Source organism: Thunnus albacares, chromosome 2, assembly GCF_914725855.1.
Source record: "Thunnus albacares chromosome 2, fThuAlb1.1, whole genome shotgun sequence".
Lineage (NCBI taxonomy): Eukaryota > Metazoa > Chordata > Actinopteri > Scombriformes > Scombridae > Thunnus > Thunnus albacares.
In genome coordinates, this window is record NC_058107.1 from 3,269,559 (window position 1) to 3,283,307 (window position 13,749).

Below are 13,749 nucleotides of genomic sequence, written 5' to 3' on the forward strand. Positions count from 1 at the left end.
CATCAAAACAGTTGTTTAGTGCCAAGAAGTTGGTCAGCTGTTGAAAAACAGCTTTTTCAGTGATTTTACTTAAAAAACGGAGGTTTGATATGGGCTTGTAATTGTTCATTAGTGAAGTGTCTAGATTGTTCCTTTTTTTAAGAGTGGCTTGATGACAGCAGTTTTCAGAGCCTTTGGGAAGACACTTGAGAGAAGAGATGTGTTTTGTGGAAGATCTGAGGCCATGCAATTAGAAACATTTTTGAAAAAGCCTGCTGGCAGAACATCAAGGCAGCAGGAGGAGGATTTCAGGTGTTGTATAATGTCCTCCAGGTTTTTATGGTTGATCCGATAAAATTGTGTCATACTACTCAAATTGATTTTAAGTGGACACAGGAACAACACATATCCTGTACCTGATATGGAGGCACTGACTGCTTGTCAAATTTTCTGAATTTTGTCAGTGAAGAAGAAGGCAAATTCATTGCAGCTCCTGGTGGATAGAAGTTCGGATGCTACTGACACAGGAGGGTATGTTATCCTGTTGACAGCAGCAAACAAGGCACATGCATTATTATTGTTTTTGGCAATGATGTCAGAGAAGAAGGACCGTCTTGCATTTCTCAGTTCAAAATTATAAACGCAAAGTCTGTCTTTATAAATCTCAGAATGAACCTGAAGATTTGTATTTTGCCACCAGCGTGGCATTTCTCCATGGAGATCTTCTCTTACCAGAGACAACCTTCACCTTAGTAGGTGCAATGGCATCAATAACATTTGAGAGCGTGAATAAATATTTCACTAGTGTTTTCAGTGATATACCGTTTTGTGAATACTTCTGTTTGAACATTTGTGTGCATGGAGATAGCACTCTCAAAGAAAACACAGGAATGATCAGAGAGAGCAACATCAGTCACCACAACCTTGGAAATGTTCAGACCCTTAGAGATGATTCAGTCCAGAGTGAACCCCTTGTTGTGTGTGGGCTCGGTCACATGCTGAGCCAGTCCATAGTTATGAAGAACACAACACAGTTCTTTTGTCCCTCTGTCCTGGGGGTTGTCAACATGGATGTTAAAATCACCAACAATAACTACACAGTCAAAGTCAATACAGATTATAGACAGCAGTTCAGTAAAGTCATTAAAAAGATTGCACAGTATTTAGGTGGCCTGTAGATATTTAGGAACACAGCTGGAGAGGAGGAATTCAGCTGAAGAGCCACATATTCAAAAGAGGCAAAATTTCCATATCTGCTTGCATTGGAGGGAATCATTAAACAAAATGGCAACTCCACCTTCTTTCTTATGCACTCTAGCTTCACTCATCAAACTGCAAGAGGGGGTCCATGGTAAAGTTGTGTCATTCATGTCAAGTTTGTGGAAGTCGTCCGTGGACTGTGAAGGACTGCGGAATCTTGCTACTACTTAGCTTTAGCTAGGTACAATGTTCGTTTCCAGTCACTGTAGTGCAGGCTTTTGCTGTTGGTAGGCCTTGCTCACGTCGTAATGAGGAGGTCATACAAGTGGTGAAATATGGCAATAGCCTACTATATCTACAAAAAGATACAGTCCCGGTGACTTATAGGTATCCAGGAGCCGCTGCTCATAATTTCTCGCAGAACAACAACAAAAAAAAAAGAATATCAGCAGAACAATACAAGCAGAGGTAAGAGCAAGCAGCAAAGTGTCTGCACTGTAAGAAAGCAGGAAGCATCAGTAATTGAGTACTGGAGCATGGTTACTTTAGCAATATTAGGCGTATTAAATCATCAGTAGGACCTCTACTGATCTAATGCAAGCAAAGCACAACTACACAGACATAAACCATCTGTCCCTCACTGCAAAAAATCTGCCATCAGCAAAGAGCCTTAATATCAAACTGACACCCTTGAAGGGATATACAATTATTTCCTCTATGCAGGAAAATGCCAACAACCTCACACATCACAACTGCCCTGCAACAAAATTAAGAACCAGAATTGCAAGTAACTTGTGTAGAAACATGGTAATCTTGTTAAAACATTAAAAAAACATAACGCACATCACTCCACACATTTCAGGATCAAAGCAAACACCATTGAAACTATGGAAATGTTTCCATAGATTTCGGAAACTGGTGGAAGTAAAAAAAACTAAAGGCGTACTGGACAACAGATCTCTGTTCTTTTTAAGGCAATATGATCTGAGAGAATAACAAGGGCAATATAGTACATATATAGTAATACAGTAATATGCAGTAGCAGTAAAGATCTCAAAAAATAAAAAAGGGAACAACAGTGATTAACTATTGCACTTCCATGAAGTACAGAACAAAACAAAACAAACAAACAGACAAAAATAGTCAAAATCAAAGCAGCTGAGGCTAACATATCCAGAGTTTTTGGTCACTGCATCTCCACTTCATACCGCTATGCAAACATGAAGCCAAAATATCTTGTTTCCGGGAGCTGTCATCCAGGGGCTTGTCCAGGGGGTGGTCTGGGATGGCAAGGGCCACCCCTGGAATCTGATTGGCCACCCCAGGTTCCACCCCATTATCCTAAACTATGACTGGCTATCTGCCCAGTCGGAGGCCGGTCCTGGCAAGACTTATTATATATTATATTATTGTATTATAAGAGCTGGATAACGGACCAAAAATGGCACCCATTCAGTCCAATAAAAATTCGCCAAAAAAAGGTTCTAGCTTCCAGGTTTGCTTCCGCATTGTGTGGCCCACCGAATATACGCAGTAGTGTTTCCCCCTCAGCCCATAGACTTTAAATTGTGATGATGTCACAGATTTTTAAATCATTTTTCTGGGCTTGAGGAACGTTTTACAAATATAAAACCTCCATGGGTCAAAAATCACAATAGAAAGAGTCATAATTGACCTTGTTTGCAGTTCAAGGTGTCCTGTCAATAGTTTTACAGACGTCTCTTTTTGGGCAACAATGGGATTTATTGCTGCAATGCCGCAAGTGAACACTGGGAAAAATTGCCTGCAAGGCTGAGCAGCGGAGCCCTATCAACCACTTCTAATACATCCATGGGTCAACCACATGCCAGGAAGTCTCCGGGGATTCCAGGCTACATGTGTTACACTGGTCTTGTCTCGCTATTTGTTGCTCCTGAAAAATGGGAGTAGACTTTTTGATACACAGGTTTGTCATCATCTCAGCTTGCTGACAAACCTGTCGTCATTGTTTGGCTATTGTTAACTTTGTAGGCCTGAGTAAGTTTTGCATGTCGCATTTATTCATCCATACATATTTAAATGTAGTGCACAAGACATAAAGTGACATGTGTCATGCAACTATTACAGTATGAAAAGAAACCAGAGCATTAAGGATGTCTTCAAAAGAAAGAAATCCAAAACAGCAGAGCAGCCAGCAGTGCTAGTAAGCTAGCCAGTAAGCACTTATTTGATTGCCTTGATAGATATCAGTGACATTGTGTTAAATTGTCAGACAGTGAAATTAAAGCTGAAACTTGTCGTAGTGTAAACTTGAAACTTGAAACTTGTGGAAGTGCAATAGTGCAATTATTTAATCTTAGTCATCTCATTTGGGTAAAAAAAGGCAGATTTTATTATCATTCTGTTGACAACATATGTGTCTTTGTAGAGTCAGACAAGGATACTGGCGATGAAAACCCTTCAGCTTCACCTGCACATCAGGGTATGTACGCATTTGCCTTGTTTAAAAACTTTATCTGCTGTGACTTGAGATGGGGATGTTTCACTTTTAGTACATTTATATACAGTGGCTTATACAGTCATTCAGGGAAAGCCAAATTTTTATCAATACAAGTGTGAAAAAGCTAAATATGACTAATTTGACATACAAATACATTGGTCCCTGTATTGCTTCAGGTGTGTCAAGTCAGCCACTCTCAGACAATGATACTGACAATGAGAACCATCCAGCAGTACCTACAGGCCATACAGTGTCACATGGTGATGTGGCAGTGATTGTTGCCCCCACCTGGACCTCATGGTATGCCTTAATATTTCATTTTTCATATGAAATATATTGCACTTAATTAATAAACTGTACTTCATTCGATTCTTTCAAGGTGAGAAGAAAAGGTCATTCAATCCATTGTGGTATAACCTGTATTCATGGCTTGAATACTCACAAAGGAAAGATTCAGCCTACTGTTATGAATGCGGAACAATTTTTTTTTTTTTTTTAAAGTCGTGCTAGCAGATATTTTGGCCTGAATTTCAGGCGTTTGGGTTGATGTCTGTCTGTCTTTTGGGCAGATTACATTAAATAATTACTCTTGTTGGGCTTTTACTCACAAAGCTTATATTGCACTCACAATAACGTAATGAGTGTTGTTGTCGTCAACTCGAGTAAGGTTATTATGTGTTCTATTCTCACTTCTCAGGTTGAGATGGGAGGTGATGATTAGTGAGCAGCAGTATGGTTTCATGCCAAGAGGAAGCACTACAGATGTGATGTCTGATTTGAGAATGTTGATGAAGAAGATACAGAGAATATATAGAGATATAGAGAAGGTCTGAAGGAGTTGCATTGTGTCTTCGTGGATCTTAAGAAAGTATATGACAAGGTGCCGAGAGAGGAGGTGTGGTATTGTATGAGGAAGTCGGGAGTGGCAGAGAAGTATGTAAGAGTGGTGCAGGATATGTATGAGGGCAGTGTGGCAGCTGTGAGGTGTGTGGTTGGAGTGACGGATGGGTTCAAGGTGGAGGTGGGATTACATCAAGCATCGGCTCTGAGCCCTTTCTTGTTTGCAATGGTGATGGACAGTCTCCGTGGACTATGATGTTCACAGATGACATTGTTATCTGATCTGCAACAGAAGGGTACCAGCAAGAGTGAAAGGGAAGATTTACAAGAGGGCAGTGAGACCAGCTATGCTGTGTGGTTTGGAGGCAGTGGCACTGATGAAAAGACAGGAGGTGGAGCTGAAGGTGGCAGAGTTGAAGATGCTGTGATTTTCTTGGGGAGTAATGAAGATGGACAGGATTAGAGGGACAGCTTAGGTTGGACAACAAAGCAAGAAAGGCAAAATTGAGATGGTTTGGACATTTGCAGAAGAGAGATGCTGGTTACTGGGGGAAGGATGCTGAAGATGGATCTGTCAGACACAAGGAAAAGAGGAAGGCCAAAGAGGAGGTTTATAGACATGCTGAGGGAAAACATGCACCTGGTTGGCTCAACAGAGGAAGATGCAGAGGACAGGAAGAGATGGTCTGCTGTGGGCGACCCCTACTGGGAGCAGCCAAAAGAAGAAGAAGAACAAAGTTTTCAGAGATGTGAGGAGCTGCTGACTGGGTGAGACCAGCCAGTCATCTCAGCTCCAGCAGCCCGACTCCTGAGATGATCGGCCACTCAATGTCATTCGTCAACCTGATGAACTGATCTGTGCAGCTCTTTGGTGATTTACTGTTGGCTCTAATGTCTCCATAGCATTTTGATACATGGTATAATTCCTTTTGGTCTCACAGATGAAATCTAACAATTGTAGCTGCCACATTAATTAATCTGAATGTAAAAAGAAGCTTCATGTTGTTACTGGGCAGAACAACAGCGCTACCTCTGGGGTTCTACATGTACAGATATCACCACATTTACATAAATATCTATGCATACAAATGTATTAAAATGAATAGAGATTATTCTGTCATGTTCTAGTAAGGTGGTTGTGTTGAAGTGTAATCACCAGAGCCAAGCTGAGCTGGTGCTGTCAGCAAGAACATTGCTGTTCCAATTGCAAATGATCGCACTGCGTCCTCAAGTTGAACTTGACAAGTTTGACTCCTCGAATATGCAAATCCGAACTTGGCATACTCTGTATTGAGAAAGGCCTATAGCCTATATGTTGTACAGAGTTTGGTAACACTGAATCCAAGCATGAGATTTTATGCATTGACCACTTGCAATTTGTGAAAAGTATAAAGTTTGCTCTCACTGAGAGTTGCATACAGTATAACGGTTTAATATGTTGTCATAAGTGATATTTACCTTTGTCTGGTGTAATTGCTGGATATCTTGGTGAAGGAATGATTTGGTTGTGTATATTAAGTGAAACTGATTGTAGAACTGTGTGGAATGTCGAGTGTCTTAATCTGAAGATTCTTCTGAAAAGCTGGTTAGAAAATGTGGGCACCATATCCTCCCAGTAAGCCACAACTTTTGATTGTGAATCAGATACTCTGCAAATAGGATATTTGAGTATTAGCTTGACACTTCATTCCTTGAGACAACTGTCTGAGAAGGAGACTACAAGCCAAAAGTCATCCTGTGAGAAGACCCTTTGCTAAACAGAGCATCCTCATCTTGTTGAGCCCTGCAGAGCAGCGGCACACAGCGTCTACAGCAGCAGAGGCCTCTTTCACATAACACAGGCCGTAATCAGGTTATGTGAGGTTTAACAGCCTGAGTGGATCCTGCTTTCAGCTCATCAGGGAGCACAGCCAAGCCAGAGGGTCAAACCTCCTCCTATAAAACCCTGCTTCACTGAATTTAAAAAACACTCATTCCAACAAATTCTCTCTTTTTACTCTCCCCCACTGCAGCTCAACAGTGGAACACAAAGAGAGAATTATGTAGCCTACTAAAATGTCAATAAGATGTACCCACTTGAAATGTGTTTCATATTAGCTTCAGATAAATTTTGGAATACATTATTACCACTTGTTTCAAAAGTGCATTAAGGATGGATCTTTTAGTGGCCAGTATGAAGAGGAGGGATGATTACAGAAAACAGTTTCAATGTACATATGGGCATCTGATGATGACTTATCTTTTCATGTATGTGCCAAGCCTGCAGTCGCGAGGTTGAGTAAATTTCATGTTAATTTGTCAAGTGACCTTACTTTTTACTTTGCAATGCAATGCAGTTTTACTTTTATATTCATAATTTGAAGTCTTGTTTTGCTGCACGTCCACACTAAAACATCCTCCAACGTGTCAGCTTCAGACAGTGAGATGAAGCTGAAAGCTCTGGGGAGAATGAAAGCAAGTAAGTTGACATTGAGTCAATATTTCTTTCACACTCACCGGTGTAAGTGTTACACAAACACACACACACACACATACACACAATGCAGGCTTGTAAAGTCATGCATGTGCTTCGTTTGGAAGACACACGGTCTCTTCCCATCACAGATGGTACGGTATCAGTGTTTTTGCAGCACAGTGAAGGTCAGGAAGCTGAGAGGACTTCATCAGGGTGAGTGTGAAGCATCATGATAAGAGCGACGGTGCACTGAGCCACAGAGCAGAGGGCCGGCCATCAGGGACACCATCACACACTCTAACAGGTGTCTGTGTGTCCAGGCTCAGAGCTCAGACTGACTCACACTGGTAGGATATCTCAGTTCACACTAATCTGTGTGAACCAGACTGACCACAGATACACTAAGACCTGCATTGGATTCTTTTTCTACACTCTTTTTATTTTTTTTCTGCAAATTAAACCTAAATTCAATCATTCAATTCAATCCATACAGTGATACATCCTAATTATCTTCTTAAATGTAAGTGCAACCTTTATTTGTAGAGCGATCTGTTATTACATTTCTTTTTCATTTAACAGAATTAGAAAATATTGTGAGGGTTCATAATGGAAAAAAATCTTTCCAGAACTTACAGCTACATCTCTTGGTCTTCATTACCAGGGTTGTCATGACGATGGTTTAACTGTTATTAGATGAGTATAATATGTGAGAACAACACATCAGATGGCAGAGACCATCTTTGAAGAGAGACAGGAGTTACCACCTCTCCTCTTATACAACCACCTGTTATCACATGATCACGTTCCATACTCAGGTCAACTCAATCTGTTCATGAAGATGACAAGGCTGAAATCTATGAAATAAATCAACAGTTTTGTCAAAGATTGTGAATACTTTTTGTTGGAAGACTGTGATTTTTGTATTGTGAGAATATTTGGATAAGGATTTCACACGATGGGTTCTATTTTCGTGGAACAACTACAAAAACAACCAGCATAAGCAGCTCTCCAACAGTTTGATATTTTCCTGAATGCATGGTGCACAGGTGTGAAGAGAGTAGAGTTGGACCGATGGAAATATTTTCAAACCAGTTTGATATTAAGCCAAATGCTGGACCGCACCAGTAATACTGAATTTTATCATCACGAGTGGAACATAATGAGAACTACAAAGATGGAGTGCTGTGTAGAGTGTATTGAGAGGCGAGTCCTGTTAACTGTATACCCTTCTTACTAATGGTTATAACTTAATAACGCAGCAATCAATAACCCACAACTTACTCTCTTTAACAGGGCAAAACACCATGGCACACGACAATTTGTGACAAATAAACAATTTGTAACACTAATAATTGTACATTTACAAAATTACACCGCTGAACGGCATGCTGGGTACAGCTCGCTAGCTAGCCAGGTAGCATAACAGTGTGTTAACAGCTGAGAGAGGTAAGAAAAGACAGATGGAGGATGAAGAGAGTCCAGAGATGTACCAGAAGAACTTGTGCCCAAAAGAAGAGCTGTGTCTGCTGTTTGGAAGTTCTTTGGTTTTAACAAACCCAACGTAGTGTGTGCTCTCTTGAGTTTCAGGGGCATCGGGACAGAGGGGTGGAAATTCCCCCCTTAAATGCTTCATATAGGGGAGATTTATACACTTTAGGAGGGATACTACTTGTGAACTTAACTACAGGTCTTACCTTGTCCTATTCTTACCTCAGATTGCATTTTGTTGCTCTCCTCTGATTCTCTGAACTATGTACATTTCTGTAATTTATTGTCTCTTTCTCCTTCTCCTCTCTTAGTGGTCATCTCTTTGAGCTGCATCAGTGTCTTTAGTCTTTCTTTTGGTGGCTCCCTCTTCTCTCTTATCTTCATCATCTATACTTTCCCTGTACACTTGTCTCCCCTGCTTCATCTCTTTCTACTTTATAACAACTTTGTTAAAAAAAAAAAAAAATCAAACTGCTCATGGGGAGGGCCAAGCTCTGAAAAGAGCATCAGATTGGCGAGGTTTGTATTACTCAATGAATTTATGAATTTAGTTTTAATCCTGTTTTGTGTGCTGAGTCCATGTTCACATAACATCACAGTCTTTCCTGACTTGGCATCAGGGATTCTCTGAACTATGTACATTGTTATAATTTGTTGTCTCTTTCTCCCCGTCCTCTCTTAGTGCACTCCGTCTCTTTCATTAATTTAACCAATTTGTTTTTTTGCTCAGAGGTAGGCGGTTTTGAGAAGCCCCTTCGTTTCCTCCTCATACTGAAGCTGCGCAACTTCAACAGCATTAGCCATCACGTTCTTTGCTGAATCTGCTTCATGCTTTCTCTTCAAGGCTGCTGTATGAGAAACGCCATCTGAGTGGCGACTTTAAGTTGACGTTTTGTAACATCGGCTGGTAAAAGGCACAGCACCGTACATTTTACAAATCAAGCAGCTCATTTCATCGTTGTTAAGTTGGAGCCACAGATATAGTCTGAACCTTGTCTTTGGACTGCTGTTACAGTTACCTGTCTGAGAATCTTGACGATTAACGTTGTTAACGTTTACATCATTGGCACTGCCGTTAGCGCTAGTCCTTTCAGGTTCCGGTGTTTTTCTTTCTGAGCAGGTTCCACTTTAGATGATGTAGATCTACGTTTTAGCCAGTGGTCCATGTTTGCATGCCCTCAAGTTCATATCATTGCAAGCTTGTCTGTATATGCTAGCAAGAGATGCTGCAACAGCAGAGGGGGCTCGTAGCGAGAGAGAGTGTTGTCCAGGGTAGAAGTCGGTCTGTCTGATGCAGTGCTTCTGGCCAGTCGGGGTGGGTCACACAGATACTGGTATTGAAAAGATGCAGCTTTTTATATAACAGACTGTTGTCTGATTTTTTAAAGCACTTTCTAAATAAAAAGGGAGTTCAGATTTATCTGACTGCTTGTATTAACTGATGAAAAAGTAACCATGTGCAGTAATATTGAAAATTGAGGATGTGATACTTGAGATGCATTGTGCAATCCAATCATTGACAGGTGAATCTTAATCGAATTGTGAGGCCAGTGAAGATTCACACCTCTATTTCAGGAACACATCAGCGCCCACGCCCTCCCTCAGCAGCTCGGACATGAACTCCACCAGGTCTCCGCCATTGTCGTTGCCCTCAGGAATGTTTACAATTCGGTGGCTGGCCGGCCCTACAGGACCTATTCTCCAGAGGTCATTGAGGCAGTGAGGGAGTGAATTATTCTGCATCTGCAGCAATTTTTTGGTGGCTTCAGCTGTGGTGTGTCTTTCACCAAGAATTTTCACCAGCCAATGCTTCTTTGTGTTCGAGGCGGCTCCGGAAGGCATATATTTGTTCACAAAGCAAGTCTACAGAGGATTGACGTCTTTATCAGGGAAGACCTATCTTCTCTGCTGTCAGTTGGTCCGAGTACTGACGTAATACAAGTTGGATGGAGGTTGCTGATGTAGGCTACTTTTCAATTGGCCAGACCGTCTCATTATGACAAATGCCGGTTCAGTCGGTTTGCATAAAATCAAACCAGTTTAAACTCATACACCAGACCAGACCAACAAAACTGGAAACCAACCATAGAAGAGAGGTGCTAACACATGGGAGGTTCATTCCAATGAGTGACGGGTTGTCAGGGGATGACTTGCATGTAGTTTGTGCTTTTATTTATTTCATGTATTCTTCACTAAACACTAAACCTGCCTTGTGGGGACAACAGAAGGAGTGCGGGTGTGTTTGGATAATGATGTGATGATATCACAGCACCACTATATACTTTATCTGCTGGGTTTGTGTGGATCTCAGAATAAACTGTGACGTTAACGCTTTATCCAGAGCAGTGACGGGGTGCTTTTCAGCTCTGACAGCAGGAACGTGTTTCTGAGCACAACCAGACCACAGCCAACACCTCTGCTATGATAACTGAAGCTGTGAAAGCACCAGCACACCCACTGACACACCCTGAAACATCTTGTTTCATCCTTTTCTCTGGGACTGAATCATTTGTTTCCCACCTTTCAGCCTTATGTGATCTCTGCTGTACAGTCAGACGCAACAGCCCAGAGCCTCTGATCAGCCGAGACTGTACTGACACACACAGGCACTGCAGCATCACATTTTCAAGCAAATCATTTCAAAATCAACAGGACTCAAATGTGTCTTAACTTTGACATTCTGCATGGTAATATTTCTATCATCTATCTTTCTACTATGTGATCCTAAAGACTTCAACATAGGATGATACTAAGCTGTATGGTACTGTAGTATTTTCCTCAGGTTAGCACTATTAGCTGTAGTAGTGTAGTGCCAGTAAAGAAAGGCAGGCAGCCAGCTCATCCTTACATAGATCCTAACTACAGCTTATAATGTTCATTTGAACAGGTAGAAATTACTTTCATACATACTGAAACAATTCATTGATTAGTCAGTCAGCAGAAAATGATTAAAAAACGATTTGACAATTGATTTGCAACTAACGGTTATTTTCATCGTCAATTCATCTGTCAGGTATTTTCTCGATCAACTGATTAGTTGTTTGGTCTATAAAATATCAGAACATGGGAGAAAGATGTCGATCAATGTTTCCCAAAGCCCGAGATGATACCCTCGAATAGTTTTGTTCCAACCGACAGTCCACAACCCGAAGTTTACTGTCATAGAGGACTAAAGAAACCAGAAAATATTCATGTTTTAGGATTTGGAACAAGTGGATATTTGTATTTTTTCTTAAAATGATTAATCGATTATCAAAATAATTGCCAAGTATTTTTCTGTTGATTGACTAATCAATTAACCGATTGAGTTCTACATTAAATAAAGTCATTTTTTAAACTGGTTCCTTAAATGTGCATATTGTCACAGTTTACCTCCATCAAACAAAACAGGCAACTTCAAGACATCACCTTGTTCTACTGTGTTAGAAATTGTCGCAGAAATTTTCTCTATTTAATGACATTTTATAGACCAATCGCTTAATTGATCGATCAAGAAAATAATCAGCAGATTAACAGATAAGGAAAATAATGTTTAGTTGAAGCCGTAATAACAAATCCAAATACAGTCATAAGACACACACATTTGTTTTCGATACATTTTCCTAGATTTAATTATTCAACTTATTGCGCCAGCATAGATTTTAAAGGACGATACAGCTGGAAACAGAGCAAATGCAACACCTTCCTTCCTCCAACTGAAAAAATAAACTCATATCCATATTCAACTGCAACACATCTCAGTTATTTATGGCAAATATGCACTCGACAATTTTTAATAACCTCCATCATTTGTTCAATAAAAATCAAAGTCGTCTAGAGCTGAATGATTATTTGATTAATTGATTAGTCTGTCAGAATGAGCAGAAATGATTCATAATTTCAGTTACTATTCAAGAAAAAATACCAAATATTTGTTGGACTTTCTGCTTTTCTCTGTTTTTCACGTTTTGGACTGTTGTTTGGACAAAAATGAGCTATTTTAACGTCTCCCTGCCGGAGGTCTGGGAAACTCTACTGGGCTCTTTCTCACCATTTTCTGACATTTTATAAAAACACACAATAAATCGTTATATTGAGAACAGAATTTTGCAGATTAATTAAAACAATCATTAACTACAACCCTAAAGGATCACAATAACAAATTCAAACATGTCCTTTACAGATAGCATCAGAATAATATCATAATTCTAGCAAAAGATTATACTACCATAATACAACCAGACATGTTAGCTCATTATATACTTATTGTGTTGAGCCTATGTTTAATCCTAGGAGATGATGGATGCTACCAAACACCATGAGGTCACACTGAGGAAATGTACAGGCACAATACAGAGGATGGATGAGAACTACAAACTCCTGGCTGAGGACCACAGACACACTGGAAGTCCATACAGCAACGCAAATGATATAATTAGTTAAGATTTTCCTCTGAGGAGTGGGTTCCTTGCACCATAGAAAGGGTTAAAGGCGGATGCACAGCAGCCCTGCAGGCCCTTTGCAGCTTCACAACAGCAGCCTGTGTATGAAGGACATCAAGCAGCAGCAGCCTCTTACCTGTCAAGCAGGTGCTCAGCGCCAAGAGGGCCGCCAGTACAGCAGCCTGGCCGAGCAGCGGGGCCCGCATCCTGGCCAGAGCTCCGACGACTGACGGGGGACACGGAGACCGACCGGAGGCGGAGGAGGAAGAGGAGAAGGAGGCGGAGGAGGTGGAAGGGAGTCGGTGCTGATCATTCCCCCATCCCCTGCTGCTCAGGGAGGAGAGGACTCAGGAAGACGCAATAAAAACCAACAACGACATAAAAAAAAACAACGTGCAGTTTAGCGGGCGGACGCTACTGTGTTTGCCGCAGGGTGTCTGTTCTCCACCGCGGACCTGCTGCACGGAGCACCGAAGAACCGACTGCCGGTGATTTCCTCCGCTGAGCCGTGGCGGAGGCACGATAACGTAAGCCTGTGACGTCAACACACTGCGCTCCCTCCGTGTTGCCTTCAGGTGCTGCTAATCATCAGACAGCCACGTTTTAAGATTACTCACTACCACGTAGTAGAATCCGAATAAAGCCGCCTGTATAGTAGGAACTGCTCACTAACAGTGTGTGTTAAGAAGCACTGGCATTTATCCGTTATACAGTATTTATTTGAACCAGAGCTTCGTTTCTGTCATTGAAAAACAAAGCTCTAGAAAACATACTGACTGTACTTTGACTTGTACTGTCCAACACTTGTTACAAGAGTTTTTTTTAGCTGATAGCTGGGACCCCTGAAAGTCTCAAAGTGAAATTTTAGGGAGTCTCAAAGTTGTGCA

General features: G+C 41.1%; 1 protein-coding gene across 1 annotated transcript in view; it reads right to left on the reverse strand.

Moving 5' to 3' along the window:
• Positions 1-13,749, reverse strand: part of npdc1b (neural proliferation, differentiation and control, 1b) — a 39,101-nt gene extending 25,352 nt beyond the window's left edge. The window contains exon 1 of the mRNA XM_044363182.1: positions 12,999-13,749. Within this exon, the coding sequence (XP_044219117.1) occupies positions 12,999-13,068 (70 nt within the window). The 5' untranslated portion in view covers positions 13,069-13,749. The remainder of the gene's footprint in view (positions 1-12,998) is intronic.